The 14882-nt window shown below is 39.1% G+C and overlaps 2 protein-coding genes across 2 annotated transcripts; one reads left to right on the top strand and one right to left on the bottom strand.

Moving 5' to 3' along the window:
* Positions 1 to 4627: 4627 nt before the first annotated feature.
* Positions 4628 to 9895, top strand: plekhb1 (pleckstrin homology domain containing B1). Its single transcript, XM_084940849.1, has 6 exons — positions 4628 to 4823; positions 5867 to 6019; positions 6334 to 6436; positions 6523 to 6562; positions 6669 to 6759; positions 8732 to 9895. The coding sequence occupies exons 1-6, from the start codon at positions 4787 to 4789 to the stop codon at positions 8863 to 8865; spliced, it is 558 nt and encodes a 185-aa protein (XP_084796975.1). The 5' UTR covers positions 4628 to 4786; the 3' UTR covers positions 8866 to 9895.
* Positions 9896 to 10416: 521 nt separating this feature from the next.
* LOC146379564 (lathosterol oxidase-like) lies at positions 10417 to 14565 on the bottom strand. Its single transcript, XM_084940848.1, has 5 exons — positions 14487 to 14565; positions 12542 to 12759; positions 11906 to 12038; positions 11720 to 11820; positions 10417 to 11608 (listed from the first exon to the last, which is right to left on the bottom strand). Exons 2-5 carry the CDS (start codon positions 12749 to 12751, stop codon positions 11144 to 11146), a joined length of 909 nt encoding a protein of 302 aa, XP_084796974.1. The 5' UTR covers positions 12752 to 12759; positions 14487 to 14565; the 3' UTR covers positions 10417 to 11143.
* Between the last annotated feature and the right edge of the window lie 317 nt (positions 14566 to 14882).

The following is a 14882-nucleotide window of genomic DNA, read 5'->3' as shown; positions in this document are numbered from 1 at the left end:
TTCCTTGAATGAATGAAATGTTGAAATGTTTTTTTATGATCTAAAACATTTAAACGTGACAGAAATGCAAAAAAAAAAAAAACCCCCAATAATTGATTAGGTATTGGGCAAATACTCAGATCACTGTATGTATAAAATATATTTTATAAAACATTTATATACAGTCTGCGGTGTATACCAATGCTTTAACACTCATGTAGTTAACAAAAAACCCACGTTTTTAATGATGTGCATCAAGTGATGGGAACTGACACACGTTTATCACATAAAATAAATTATTTACTATGACTGTACATTAACGACATGTGTATGTTAGATTTAAGTTCACTTATAAAGCCAGTTTTGATTTATGATTATTGTACAACATTGCTTACATTTTTGCCTGCACAGCAATAACTCCTAATAAAGTTCATGCCATTAAATGGCATTTAATCAAACTAGTTTTCAGTTCTCTAACTTTATATAACTGGCAAAAGAATAAAAGGCATGTTTGTGTCTTTTAGTGAGTTCATTTTTTTCTTCATTTAGAGTATCACCTGCAACATGAATATGTCAGCATCACTGGAGTTAACAGGCCTACATAATGTTGCCACCAGATGGCAGCCATGAAGTTTTGTGGGCTCCTGTGGAAGAGAGAAGTTTATGAGTTGTGTGAAGCCAGCAGGGTATCAGTTCACCCTCAGCTCCTTTTCTAATACAGACCCGAAATATATGTGACAATGAGGCTCATGCATGAAAACGTTAACGTTAAAAAGCAGTGGTTGAAGATGTGTTTAGGTCCTCAAGACAAAGCACCAATGCAAGAATTTGAAAATGCTCCATGCAGGTGAAAGCCCTGCATCAGGCCATTACAAGGTAAATCTACTTTTCTGTCAACATCTAAAATACTCATTCTGCAGGAAAACTGGAAAAAATGTATCACTATGCAGTGTAACGCTATTAGATTTACACAGTGCAGCACAATGCTCCACTGAGTGAGTGGGGCCTTTATGGGCCTGACTTTCCTCTCTGTGCCTCTGTCGGTTAATTTTCTTCAGTTTTCCTCACACAGTTCAAAAACATGAATTTTAAGCTGAGTGCATTTGAGTGTGCCTGTCCCTACAGGATTGAATTTTATCATCATGCCACATGACAGCTTTAAAAAAATTAACAATACAGCAGATGATGGGATATCCTTACTTAGGAAAAAAAAGGCAAATGGATGAATAAGTCATCACAGTGATCGCTATCAGTCATTGATTATCGTCAGAAGGCTCTTACTGAGCTCTCATATTTTTCTTTTGCTATTTTACTACTAAAAGCAGCAAACTGTGTATAGACATATTAGCCTTTTTTCTTTCATAACTGTACCAACTCATTTCAATAATAAGTTTGTTTTTGGCCTGAAAGTAGAGCTTTTAATTGATCAAAAACAAAAAGGTACATCATTTTTAATAAAGTTATGCACAATTTCACAGTAAGTTTGCCAATGATATTTAGTCTTGAGCTCTGTGTTATACCAGCTCTGTGAGACCAAAGCAGGCTATCAGCCATGTGGAGGAGTCTTTGGCCCCCAGAAGATCCTCAGCAATAAGAAAATTGAAGATTTTAATCTGATTCATCAGCGCATATGCAGCAGTTTATGGCTGAAAGGTCGAAATGTACCTGGTTTTACGTACTGTATGTATTTTATTTTGGTAAATATTAAATAAATAAATAAAACACTTGGTACAAAGATTTAGTTTTAATTGATATTTAACTGTGTCTCAGTGGAGACTGTGGCTCCCTCACATTGATCTGGACTAAAATAACACTTCAACTCATATCTGTATTTCTATGAAGCTTTATTTAGTCATTTATGGATTTACCCAGGAGGATGTTGACTTTTCCAACTCTATAAATGTTCTCTCACTGTCAGTCTTCTCCCTTTTTCCATATAATTTTTAATAACTTTAACTATAAAATCAAACACCTGCTAACATAGCCCCTTCACCTTTAGATTACTTCCGAGACCACCGTGCTTCTAAATGGAAAAAAAGAATCTGTGGTGTTATCTCTTTCTGCCAGGAGCTGTTGTGCACGAATCTGTCCAAAGTCCACCCGTGGCTCAAATAATGCGACTGTGCCACACCGCCAATGAGTTACAGGGATGTCCAAAAGTTTTGTTGACCCACAGAGTAGTGAGTGAGCCGTCTGTCCGCCGCTGCAGCTGTGGGAGTTGCACAACAGCAGACAAAAAGCAGCCAACAAACATAGCGTCCCTCTCGCTCCGTCTCTCTTTAGTTTGCCACATTTGTGCTACATTCAGATCATAACCCTGGGGTTTACATCATATCTCCCAACAGTAAATATTTCATACAGCCATGATTATAATTCGGCTCTATCCGTACACAAGCATCTGCAGCTCCTCCAACCTAACCACAAACACTGTGGAACAGTCAGGAGAGTTTGGGGGGAGAAACAAACTGTGATTTGGACCAATTTGTGAGTAAGTCACGCTGTTGCACTCTTTATTCAGTGATCCTGGAGGAGCAATATGTAGTTCGATGTGTTTATTGTTACTTTACTGATCTATATGTCATAATTTACTTTTAAATAGCTTTCGTATTTTATAACTTTGCAGAGGAAGAACATGAAGACAAACAGTTAGACGCAGCACATTTGCTCAGAGTTTACTCTCATCATGGGCACGGATGTCATGGTAGTTTGGGGCTTTTAAGGATTTCTCTGAGCATACATCTTTAATGACTTTTTAAAAAAAAAGAACTGGGTTCAAGAGTTTGAATTTATTTTGGTTTTTCTCTCATGCACACGGGATCAAAAATATAGCATAGCCAGAAAAGGCCATTTTGCCATGTTTTCATCAATAAATGTTCACATTTATCAGGCTCTAAACTCTTGGTGCATGCAAGTGCTCATGAAGTGGAGATTTCTGGATCAAAGAAAAAGCTCATTTGGAGGAACCATTCTTTTTTTTAACCACTGTGAAACATAAACTTTACCATTAAATACAAAAATCAACATGAAATTTGTAAATTAGCATTCTTTGCATTTATTTTCTTACTTTAGTCTTTATTGCTTTGTAAAATTATTTTTGAATGTGCACACCAAAAGCCATTTATTCCTGTCAGTGATGCCAAACTGGCTTCTCTCCATTACATAGTGGTTTCAGTACTTTTTCATTCATTCATGAGTTGACGTCAGTATTTTTTGTGGTTCATCCGCCAATATTTACTCACCTCTCACTCTTGCTGGTGTGACAGAAGAACAGCAGGAAAGGAATGTTTACAAGATGGAAGTGAGACCTGCTCTGATGTATAGTTTGGAGACCGTGGCACTGACAAAAAGGTGGCAGAGCTGAAGATGTAATGGTTTTCACTGGTAGCGACCATTAGGGAAGGTTCAGATGAACTGAAGATGTGGAGAAGAGTAATAGTGGGTAAACTGGGCAAAGAAAGATGTCTGACTGAGTTACTGTATATGTTTTAGACTGAGTATTAAATGCCAACATTTTCGGTATACATTAAAATATTTCTACGGCAAACATGATGGAAGCTGGCTACTGAAAAATGTCAGATTATAACTGATTTCAGGGGTTCAACTCTTAAATAAAACAGCAGGAGTTATATGAAGGGACCGAGAGAAACATCACTTAGAGGGGAAAAAAGCTTTAGATAAGAAGAAATGTATTAAAATGAAAAATTTGACAATCAGAGAGCGGATTCTGTTCATCAAACACAACAGCAGCACATATACGTCTTCTGACTGCAGTGAGCCGAGCTTTCAAATAAAGACGCCTGCTGGGAATTATGAGAGGCGGCAGTCAAGATTCTCCACGATCCCCACTGTGATTGAAATGTTTACAAGACAAGTCATGCCCTGGATGTCAAATAGCAACTCCTAAAGAAACAGAACCACTTCTGCAACTTCTCTACCATTTTACCTGTCCTTTTGTTTCCCTTAAAACCGAGAGGCATGCTCCAGTAAACCATTAACACTCAGTGTATCATCATTATTATTATTAATAAAATCGTATATATTAATATTTAGTTCATGCCGTGTTTCAAAACTGTTCATCAACAATAATCACCAAGTGGTTCATGGAAAAACTGTAACAATGGGAGGAAAGCCGCCATTTCAGAGCTTGTATGGGGTGTGACAACATAACATATTGACACACAGTTAAAGCAAACAAACAAACAAACAAACAAACAAACAAAAACTAGTTCTGAATTTAGGAACTGGTGTAAACACACCATCAGGAGACTGAGCTGATGTAAACAAGACCAGAACTTTCTGTAGGCTATAAAAGGAAATGATGTCATCATGCATCACCTGCAGACATTCTGAGAAGACTGACAGAACTGACCTGGGTAATATTAGGCTAATCCTCTGGATGTTATTTTAGGACAGGGATTAAATTGTAAAAGCATGTCATGCATGTGCAGATGAATCTGTGGATTGAGGCCTACAGGAGTTTAGTTTGTGTAATGAGAGTGTTCAACAACTTAAACATTGTGTGGCCCACAGTGCAAGTGTCTGATAGAGTAATCAGTTCAGAAAGAGTGATGGGGGGGTTGAGAGAGGGCGTGGTCTCCTAATCCAGAATGATCCTCTGAATCAGTGTCCTGGTGAGAGCCAGATTAATCTACCAATACCTCAATATCCGCAGGACAGAGGCCATATAAACCCAGGCAAAGGCCTCCAACAGCAGAGTGGGATCATACAGTCTCTTAGACATAAGCAAGCCTTTTGCTCCTGGATTATTATCAAAGCAAATTAATAACAAGAACAACATCCGAGGATTATGGTGCTCCTGAAATCAAGCTGGTTGTGGAGACAGAGTAAGTTTTTTTTCTTCACAAATTCAGGGAATTCTATAATAAAATTAGTGCTAGTAACTTAAAGGTTCGATTATTCGGTTCAGTTAATGTATAAAAACATGTAGGCTTCATTTTTTGGGTGCTTTAAGAGACAAGACCTACAGGACAAGACTTGTCTTATAATTAAAATAATATTCACCCATTTCACCTGTATTTGTTAAGTGTAGTGATAAGGGCCGTTGCATTTTCTTTTACTTTTTTCACTTTTCTGTTTTTAAGGAGTTTGACTAAGTATGAGCATCAACATCTTGACTAGACATGTGACATGTAGCATGTTACATGCACATTTTACCTCACCTTTTTGGGTAAATGTTAAACTGCATTGAATAAAGTGATAACACTTAGCACAGTGAAATGTATTTGAAACCTTTTGCATTTTTGCAGATTAAAATTTTGTCGTGGGACAGGCAGTGTGCTGGATATCTCTGTGAAGGCTATCCTTTGAATTTTAAAGCAGCTCACTAAATACAGCTGCCTGCTTCAAACTGCTAACTGCTCGGTTAGATGCTTTGTGTCTACAGATGACCAATACTGCATTGGTTCATAACAACATCCCAGAGTTTTAAAGCTTTAAATTCTACTAGGATCATTTAACATCAGCACATTTATCAGCATAGCTGATTTATTAGCTTTATTCTAATCATAGCTAATACATGTGGGTTGTTTTTCATGTATGTTGTGTTGTGTATTTGTGTTAGTGACCAGATTGCAAACTCCACACTGAGGATTTTCTAGAAAACTTCACGCATTATGAAACTCTACCCTTTGTAACTTGTAATCTCATTATTTGTTCTTGGCCATGCCTTTAAGTGGCTTATCAAGGACACTCAATGGAGATACACCTGCTTGGTGGGAGGGGTAGGGGTGGGACTATATTCAAAAGCAACTACTAAATCACCTGAGATGTGAGGCCTGCAACAGAAGGATGTTAAACTGAAGTTTAAAGTTATCCCAGCACCTTACCATGCACTAATTTTACAATGTGGCATGTGTCTCCTCTCCAGCTTCTGTCCTAAAACGCTGGAAGCTCAACTGGTGTGACCTTTGGATCGATGGGAGTCTTTGCTTCTACAAGTCAGACAACCGGCGAGAGCTGGAGCATCGCGTCAGTCTCAAACTAGCATGCATAGATGTGCAGTCCGGTCAGGAATGTGGAGGTACAGCACAGATCTGTGATACAATTATACCCAGAAGCAAACATGTTCCATCACTATTTAAGTGTGAACACTGACACACAGAAGTGCTTTAAATGTGCAGTATTTTAAAGACCATATTGGTCAGACTGTATAGAAGTTTAGAAGAAAATATCTCATGATAATAGATTACCATGTCCATGGCAAAAACATGTATTCTTACAGTAGGCCTGGTCACAGTTTGCTATAAAATAGGAAAGAAGCTTTAGCTCATTCATTCTCACCTTTGGTTTACCTTTAACAAATATGGGTAATTTACTCCTTTAATTTTACTCCAGGTGTGACTCCACCAGAGAGCAATCCCAGGGAGAATCTCGTCGTGGTTCACCTCATGGACGGCTCAACACTCAACCTGTGCGCAAACAGTGAAGACGAATCAATGTAGGTACTCACGCTTCGCCTCATTATTCTCTGCTTTACTTCACAACCGTCCCTTAGTTTCGCAGTCCTGCTTGTTTATTTTTCAGAGCGTGGAAACTAACTCTGCTGCAGACCAGAAGAAACCCGGTGAGTGCTTCATGCTTTCTGTAAAAAGCTTAAACACGATCAGCAAGCTCTCAGATAGCGTTTCCACCACAGAGCTAAAAGTAGTGCTTTGCTTTTTTCACTGTAGGTGTTCACATATGACCCATATGATGACTCCTACCAGGCTGTCCCCCTCAATAGCCGCCACACTGTCTACATAACACCTGGAGCAGGACCAGGTAAGATATCATAGCTTAACACAGAAAACTAGACTTATTATCGACTTAATATAATACATAGTACATATATTATAATATGTAGCCATTTTTTTAAAGTATGGAAAATTATAATAGTTCCCTTTAATATTGTAAATTTAGGACAATAAAATTAACCAAGTGGAGCATTTTAAAGAAGCATTTAGCTCTACACTAAATAAATCTAATGCTGTGGTCTATATACTGGATCAAAAACAACAGCATTCATTTGCATTTATTATCCTAGACCATATCCTATCAAGCAAAAACAGGCTGGCTTATGAGGGCTCTTTTCTGAATCCTGTAAACAACAGGGAATTGAAATATGGCAGCTGTCTTCTTCTTCCAAAGAAGCAGACAATTCAACAGTAATCTAAATAATCCATAACTGCTTTGGTTGCTGCAGTATGTTTTATAAAACATGGCACACCACAAGAACTGAGCACTTATGACGTAGCTGGTATGTAGCCTGTGAGGAAACAGTCAGAAAACCCAGAACCATTCACTGCACTTACCTCTGTATAACCTCATCATGTGTGATAATGCATATTTTTTGTATGGTTTCCCACATGTGACATGTGTTACTCTGAGTACTCTTTCTTGCTGCACTGTTTGCCTCCACACATCTGCTCAGTTTGTGAGCTAATTGAATTCTGGAGCTAGATTTAGGGCACTTGATGCTCCTGCTGGGCAGTGCTTTGAATCAGCAATAAATTTTTTTAAACATGACAGTGAGCAGTGCTTAGACTAATAACAGTAATTGGTATGCTAATAACAATTTTTCTTTATGATGTTGTAAGTGTTTTATATTTGTGTCCACATTTAGCTGGACACAAGTCCACGCACCTGCTCTGTAAATGAGCCGAGAGGCAGATTAGTGGGGCTGTGCACGCATGAGTCCTTTAAATACTTCACTTAATTGGGTTTTAATGATTTTCTTTTAAAAGTAAAAGCCTATAGGATTTTACTTTGAAAGTATTATGCCATGTGTTTTATACATTCACTTCACTTATGTTCGCTTTGCTAGCACTGGGTTAAAAGGCCCTTTTGGCTTTGGCAATGCTTTAATTCTTCATAGGCATGGATTCAACTAAGTACTAGAAACATTCCTCAGACATTTTGGTCCACATTGACAAGATAGCATCACATGCTTCAGATTCATCAGCTTCACGTTCACGATGTAAAAATCTCTTGCTCGGCCACATCCTAAAGCTGATCCGTTGGATTGAGATCTGTTGACTGTGGAGAAAGTTTCAGCACGATGAAGTTGGTCATGTTCAAGAAAACAGTTTGTGACGTGGCGTGTTATCCCATGGTTGTAGAGTTTTGTTGAGCCTGTGTGAATTGTATTGTCATTTTCTTGGGCCTAGCTGGGCCAGCGTGGTCTTCCGCTGCTGCAGCCCATCTACACTCAAAGATGCTCTTCTGCAAACTTGGAATGTAATCAGTGGATATTTGAGCTACTGTTGCCTTCCTAACAGAAGTCTGATCATTCTCTTATAACCTCAGGGAATGTTTAGGTATTTTCATCCAGAAATGATGCTTATGCTGTTTTGACTTCACGTTTTTTGTTTATGCATCGATCTTGCCTTTAAATTTCCAGTGGAAGTGGTAGATACGCGCATGCACTGTGGTTAGTTTTTGCACAGAAGCCCATCGATACTGCAATACCGGCACGCTGTATGCCAGTTAGTTTAAGTTCATTTTAATAAGCACAACTCGGATTTGACACGAGCTGATACTTAAATTCGGGACCAGGAAAAAGGCCTTTGTCAATAAATGAGCTCAGTTTATCATCGGTGCACAATCCACCACACCACAATGATCTTCAAGGTGTGGACTATTCTGACATTGTCCCTTTTTACAACCCTGATCTGCCCTTATTTTTCTAGACATTCAAAGCAACCGTCATGTTAACACGAATGGTATAAGTGTCTTCTTTCTGTTTATATTTTAGGAACGCACCAGGTTGTTGTTCAAAGGGACCCGTTTGATGGCGTGGTGGAGCATCTAGCACTGGGAATGTTAGCAGGAATGGCAGCCGGGGCAGCCATGCGATCCTTCCTTTGGATGCCCTTGTTTTTTTGCTGAGATGACTGACATTACTGAGAGGAGAGCAAAGCCTGCCTGTCACCAAGACAAGGGAGTTGGACATCTAACGAGCATGTGTAGAACAGGCTTTCCCATCATACTTGCTCTGATAAAAAAGCTGCTTCAGTGGTTCTTCTGTTCTTTATTATGAGCATATAAAACCTGCGTTGTCATCTTAAAAGTGTAAAACACTGTCAGATGCTGCTCCCCTGTGTCGTCTGTGTTTTAAAAATACTGGCTGCCACAATATTAGAAGAACAAACATTACTGTTTTAAAGCGTACATACGAGAACGTGGTTTTTGGGAGCTTTGTGCACTTTGTTCTCACTTGTCTTTTGTAAGTTTTGCTTTTACTTGCTGGTTAAGTTTAAGCACCAAAAATTACTTGTTTAGATTTATGCACAAAACTCTTGGTATAACACTACACATTGTACTGCAACAGCACCAAGGTTGTAGAGTTTTACATCACCACTTATGAACGTTTGCAAAGCAGGAAGTTGGTTTTATATACGAGTTATTTTACCAGTGGAATTCTAGGCAAAGTGTAGTTTGTAAGAAATATTAAAATATTAGCACCTCACTAGAAAACAAGTAGATATGTTAAAAATAAATTATAATATACTGAAATTCACTTTTGTTTTCACTGCACAACAGTCCTAGCTATACAACCACTAACTAGCATTTTTCATAGCTCTCGTCAGTAACGCTGCCTCGACTACCTGAAGATGGACAGATGACCCAAAAGCTCAGCAGGTCAAACTTCAAGGGACTGAAGACTGCGTCTTAGGCAGTCAGCTTGCCTTTAGGTCAAAGTGTTTGATGAAACCATGGGTTTAAACTACAACTGCAAGTCCAACAACTATGGAAGTTTGAGGAGTCCACCAATAAGGAAAACATTTGATACCCATGAGTCAGTTGAGTTATTTAATTTAAATTTTGAGATATTAATCCCAAGCAAAAAAGAAGAAGTAGTTGTTTTTGGAAGTGGAAACAAGCTTCCATAAAATACAAGCTCTTAAAATAAAATAAAGAGACACTGAAAAATATTTGCCCAAAATATATTTCAAATTTATTATTGTATTAATATTTAAAAAAAAAAAAAAAAAAAAAAAATATATATATATATATATATATATATATATATATATATATATATATATATATATATATATATCTATCTATCTCTCTCTCCACATTTGTAGTCTGTATCCATCAACACACTGACAATGATGCTAATGTAATCTCAGCAAAGACTGACATGAGCTGTGTGATCTTTCGGTGCATACATTTATTGCAGTTCTATGTTGCATGCTACAACTATAGTATTAAAATGCAAAACATGTATTAAATGATCACTTTCAACTCTTCTCTTGTCTTTATAACCACAATCAGTGCGCATGAAAAAAAATCCTGCAGAGCTCGAAAAGAAAGAACCAAGAATATGGAGTTGTATGCGTCACACCACATCAGTGCTTTGAGGGGGATGGATGTATAAATGCAGGTTGTTTAAGATCCATGTGAGGGCTTAAGAATAAATGAACCACATGTGGCACCCATATTTATCCCACAAAACTTTATTCCCTACCGAGAGGAAACTGCCCAGTATATATCTATAAAACACATTTTCTACGATTTTTAAATGTTTCAGAATTTCTTTGACACTTCTGTTGGCAACATCATTTTTAACTGTTAGTTATAATCTTCTCAATATTTTAATTCAATTGCAACAGAAGACACGACTTCTGAAAAATTAAAGTTAATGAGGCTTCTGCTGCTCTTCTGTTACATTTCTTATGACTCTTAAAAAAATAATAAAAAGCTGGAAGTGCAAAGTAGGCATGGCTGATTAGCCAGTGTTTCAACTTTTGGGTTACTCTGATTTATAACCTGTCAAATAAAAACCTCTGGCTACAGAGCCCTGTGAAACCAGCCTCAGGTCTGGTTTGTGACTGAAGCAGCTCCAGTAGCTCCAGCTTTCTGGTGATCCTCAAGTCTCTTTGCTGCGCAGTTCAGCGGTTTGCAAAAATCAGTTACACTACAAAACAACACCCCATCTCCAGATGTTAGTCTGAGCGCCGGTTGTGATTGGTATGTGTGTGCAGTCCAACCAGGGGCAGCCGTTTCACATTCAGTCATTGCTCCACAAGAACTCAATTCTTACAAAGGCTTATTTGGCACATACATGAACTCCAATTACTCTCCAATACGCAGGGCTTTAACAAATTGTCTTTACAAAAATAAAGATCACTTTCTGAAATTATTCATAACCCACGTACTGTTACTCCTCCTTACAGGTAACTCCCCTCTGAGCCCGTTCATTCACTTGCCCGTTAGGCTTCGCTTCGTCATTTCCCAACTTTCCCTCTGCTTGAAGTTTCCTGATCAGATCATGGGGACCTTTCCCCATCAGAGCTGATGGGTGCCTGTAGGAGCCTCCCAGGCGGTCCCACAGAGTGAAATATTGACCGTAGTTGTAGTCGAAGAAGAGGTGGTGGTCAGTGTGGTGAGCTGAGCCGTTGATGACGCTCGTCAGAGCTCCGGGTACACGATAGTCGCCGTCGTGGATGGAGATGGTCCAGATGTTAACGAAAACATAAAGAGCCAAGTAGAGCACCTTGTGGAGGGGGAAGAGGAACGGGTAGATGTGGTAGGGCATTCCTTGCAGGAAGCCGTCCACTGGATGAAAAGCATGACTGGCAAAGGGAGTGGGGATCTTCCAGATGTGGTGTGGTTTGTGAAACAGCTGTTGGGGACAAGAGAGCAGTGAGGTCAATAAAGTTTAACGCACGATAAAGACATTTCCACTATTCAGCAATTGTATATTGCCAGTATGAAAAAACACAAGTGTCCTCACCTTGTAAATAAGCTTATGGTGTAAGAAGCGGTGAATCCAGTAGATGCACATGTCAGTAAAGAACAGGAAGGAAATCATACTCAGGAAAAGGCTGGGCCAACCTGAAAGCACAGAGGTCATGTCACCGACAAAAACTTGGTGCGTTTTGGAAAATTTGAAACATTTTCTGCTGCTTCTTCAGCTTACCGAGGGGCGAATCGGCGACATGATCGTAGAGTTTGCTGTAGCCTCTGACTTCAGCGAAAAACAAAGCCACAGTGGGAATGCTGATCACGGGCAGAGAGGTCATCGCATATTTGATTTCTCGCCATACCTGATTCTACAAATAACAATAAGTAACATTTTTTTAAATATGTAATAAAATTAATAAGAATGAAGAAAAAAATGAAACCAATGTGGCGAATTTCTGTTATTAACTTTGATGGACAAAATGATCCAAGCGCATTTCAAACAAAGTAGTTTGGGGGCTAAAAAAAACAAAAATTAATCTCACCCAGCCTTAAAAGACACACAAAGGCCTTCATGAAGAGACCCTCACCCCAGTTAAATGGCCCAATTAAAGCACTACATGTCCGTTAGGCAGGAAAAGCATTAACAACACTACAGGAGGTGAAACCAGTAACATAAACAACTATAAAATACAGTTAGTTTCACAATAAAAACACTATTAATTCTTGGTTTTGAAGCCATAGTGTGCACAGGACAGTAATTTGCAAGTGTTCCTATAAATCTGTACACCCTTTTGCAGATACAAAGGTCAATTGATTGCAGGCTTTAGCTCTGCCAACACTCAGTCATAAAAACAAGATATGGGCTTTATACCTCCAAGAAGTGCGGGTGTTTCATCAGATTGTGGTCGAAGATGAAGTAGTAGCTGATGGCTCCCAGGCCCAGGTACAGGACTGCAGCTCCGAGGTTCGTCACCACCAGCAGGCTGATAATCTGCCGCAGGGCTCCGTCTTCAGGCCACGACGCTGGGTACACGTACGGCGTGAAGAAGTAGTAGTCAGCGACATTCAGCACAAGATCCATGGCTGAATCTGTAAAAATACAACAAAAGAAAGTCAATTTATATCAGAGCATTTCCTTTTAGTAGTTTTTAAACAGACGGGTCAGTAGGTGGACTGCTTCTTCATAGTGAGAGGAGATTTGGGTCCTCTAATCTCTTACAGGAGTCAAAAATCCTGACACTGCAGATTGATTTGAAAGTGCTGGTTTTGATTTATTTGCAGTTTTCATTCTGACTCCAGATTTTAAATTAATTGTACAAAGGCCTGTAAGGTTTCAGTCTTTATATTAAATTAAAAAATTAAGTATTTGAATCTAGATTTTTGTCAGTGTTGAGAGGTTTAGTCTCCCTTATTCACCTTTAATTTTCTCGCCATCCATTATCTTTTGCTTATCTGGTGTCAGGTCATATTGAGCATGCCAATTGAGGCATTCCACAAATCCTTCTTCCCAGTTGCCTATAAAATATCCAATGGAGGGTGCACAGAAAGTTCCTAGCCGAGTGCCCGAACCTCCACCTCCACTGTTCATTTTCATAGCTTCTAAATTTTACAGCCGTTGCCATCTTAGAGTGATGCAGAGATGGAAAAGTCACAGACTGTATGCCACTCCTGGTTCAGTAACATATGGTGATTCATACAGTGGCGTGCTGTTGCTGCCAGGTAGTGAGTTGGTGGTTTTCCATCAACACCTCCTGCTTAATGCTGATAGGCCACCCTTGGCTGCCAACTGAACATATTCAAATTTAACACCAAACCTGCTACTCCTCTAGATTCAGTCTTAACTGGCAATGTATGCAAACAAATGGGCTTAAAGTCACAGACTGCTGAGTTACTGTTGTCTTCCTCGTAGTTGGGTTACATGCTTTTTGGAAATGTTAGAGCAACCACAGCACTAGTTAGTCTGGCAGCTCGGGAATTTCATAACTAGTTTTCCAATAAATATCAGACAGATGTAGCCAAGATGCAGTCATCTTGGAAGGCCTCCTGGCACTTCCTTTGAGTCATTACCCAACTTAAACTTTATTTTAGTGGATTTTTTAAAAAGTGCATGTATAAAGTCACATTTGTTGAAAAACGCTTAAACTCTTAAATTCATAAATAAGGCTTTAATTTTTTCCCCCCATCTGAAAGTGGTACTTTTACCACCTTCTTTGCAGTTTGCATTTCTCCCATAGACTTAACGGCAGGTGCCCATCAGGCGTGTAAATCAGACTCATAGTTGGAATTCCACCAAAAGAAACACCTGACGGTGGCATGTACCGCGACACCAAGCGTGCCATCGGCCGCCTTTCTTTGATCACTTTTCCTGAACCGGTTAGTTCAGATAACATAGCCTAACTGTCACATACACATAACGGTAAGTGAAAGAGCCCGGAGTTTGTAAAAATCACAAAAACCACGGGTGGCCGAATAAGCATTTGCATTGTCCGTCTTTAACATTAACCGTTTCCGTTTCAACCGAAACGCGTAAAGTATTTCGTCACAGCTCCACATCGCTCACTTTCCTCTACGAAAATTAAAAACGGGTATTTGAAACATGAAAAATAAAGGCTGAATTGATGGATGTACACTGAAAAGTTTTGCAAAGCACATACATGAACGCAAAAACATGACAATAACTACTCGTTATGCGCAGAAACCCCGTTTTTTTTTTTCAAAATTTTGCTCCACTAAAGGGACTCCAAAAAGGCTTCATCGCATTTAAATATAACTAACCTGGAGCGTCACACTATAAATATAAAGTTACAGCACTGTACCTTTTCTTGGTTGCAGGTATCCCGGAACAACGATGGAGGGAGCCTCACTCAACTAAAGTCGGGCAGACGACCAATTAACAGCTAGTTTCCCAAAACGTCACACGAAGATTCACCAATGAGCGACGAGTTTCTCATCACGGCAGGGTTGTTGTGTTTTCCTATTGGCCAGTCGAAGGATCTGATCATGGCGTTACTGAATCAGAGCTAAATGTCCTGCAACAGCTGGATCACCAGGACAGAAGATGAAACACCTTAAAGGAAGTTTTACCTGAACGACAAAACGCCCCGAATGCGCTCCATTATAACTTCTACAGAAACAGTAGTAGCAAAATTCATTTACAAACTTTAGGTACTGAAAGTCATTCAGTGTTTTTCACTTCCCTTGTATTAAATGGA

The sequence above is a fragment of the Perissodus microlepis genome, chromosome 10, assembly GCF_051167445.1.
Source record: "Perissodus microlepis isolate ML-2025 ecotype Zambia chromosome 10, ASM5116744v1, whole genome shotgun sequence".
Taxonomy (NCBI): Eukaryota; Metazoa; Chordata; class Actinopteri; order Cichliformes; family Cichlidae; genus Perissodus; species Perissodus microlepis.
Note: the sequence above shows the minus strand (reverse complement) of the source record. Positions and strands in the feature narration are given on the sequence as shown.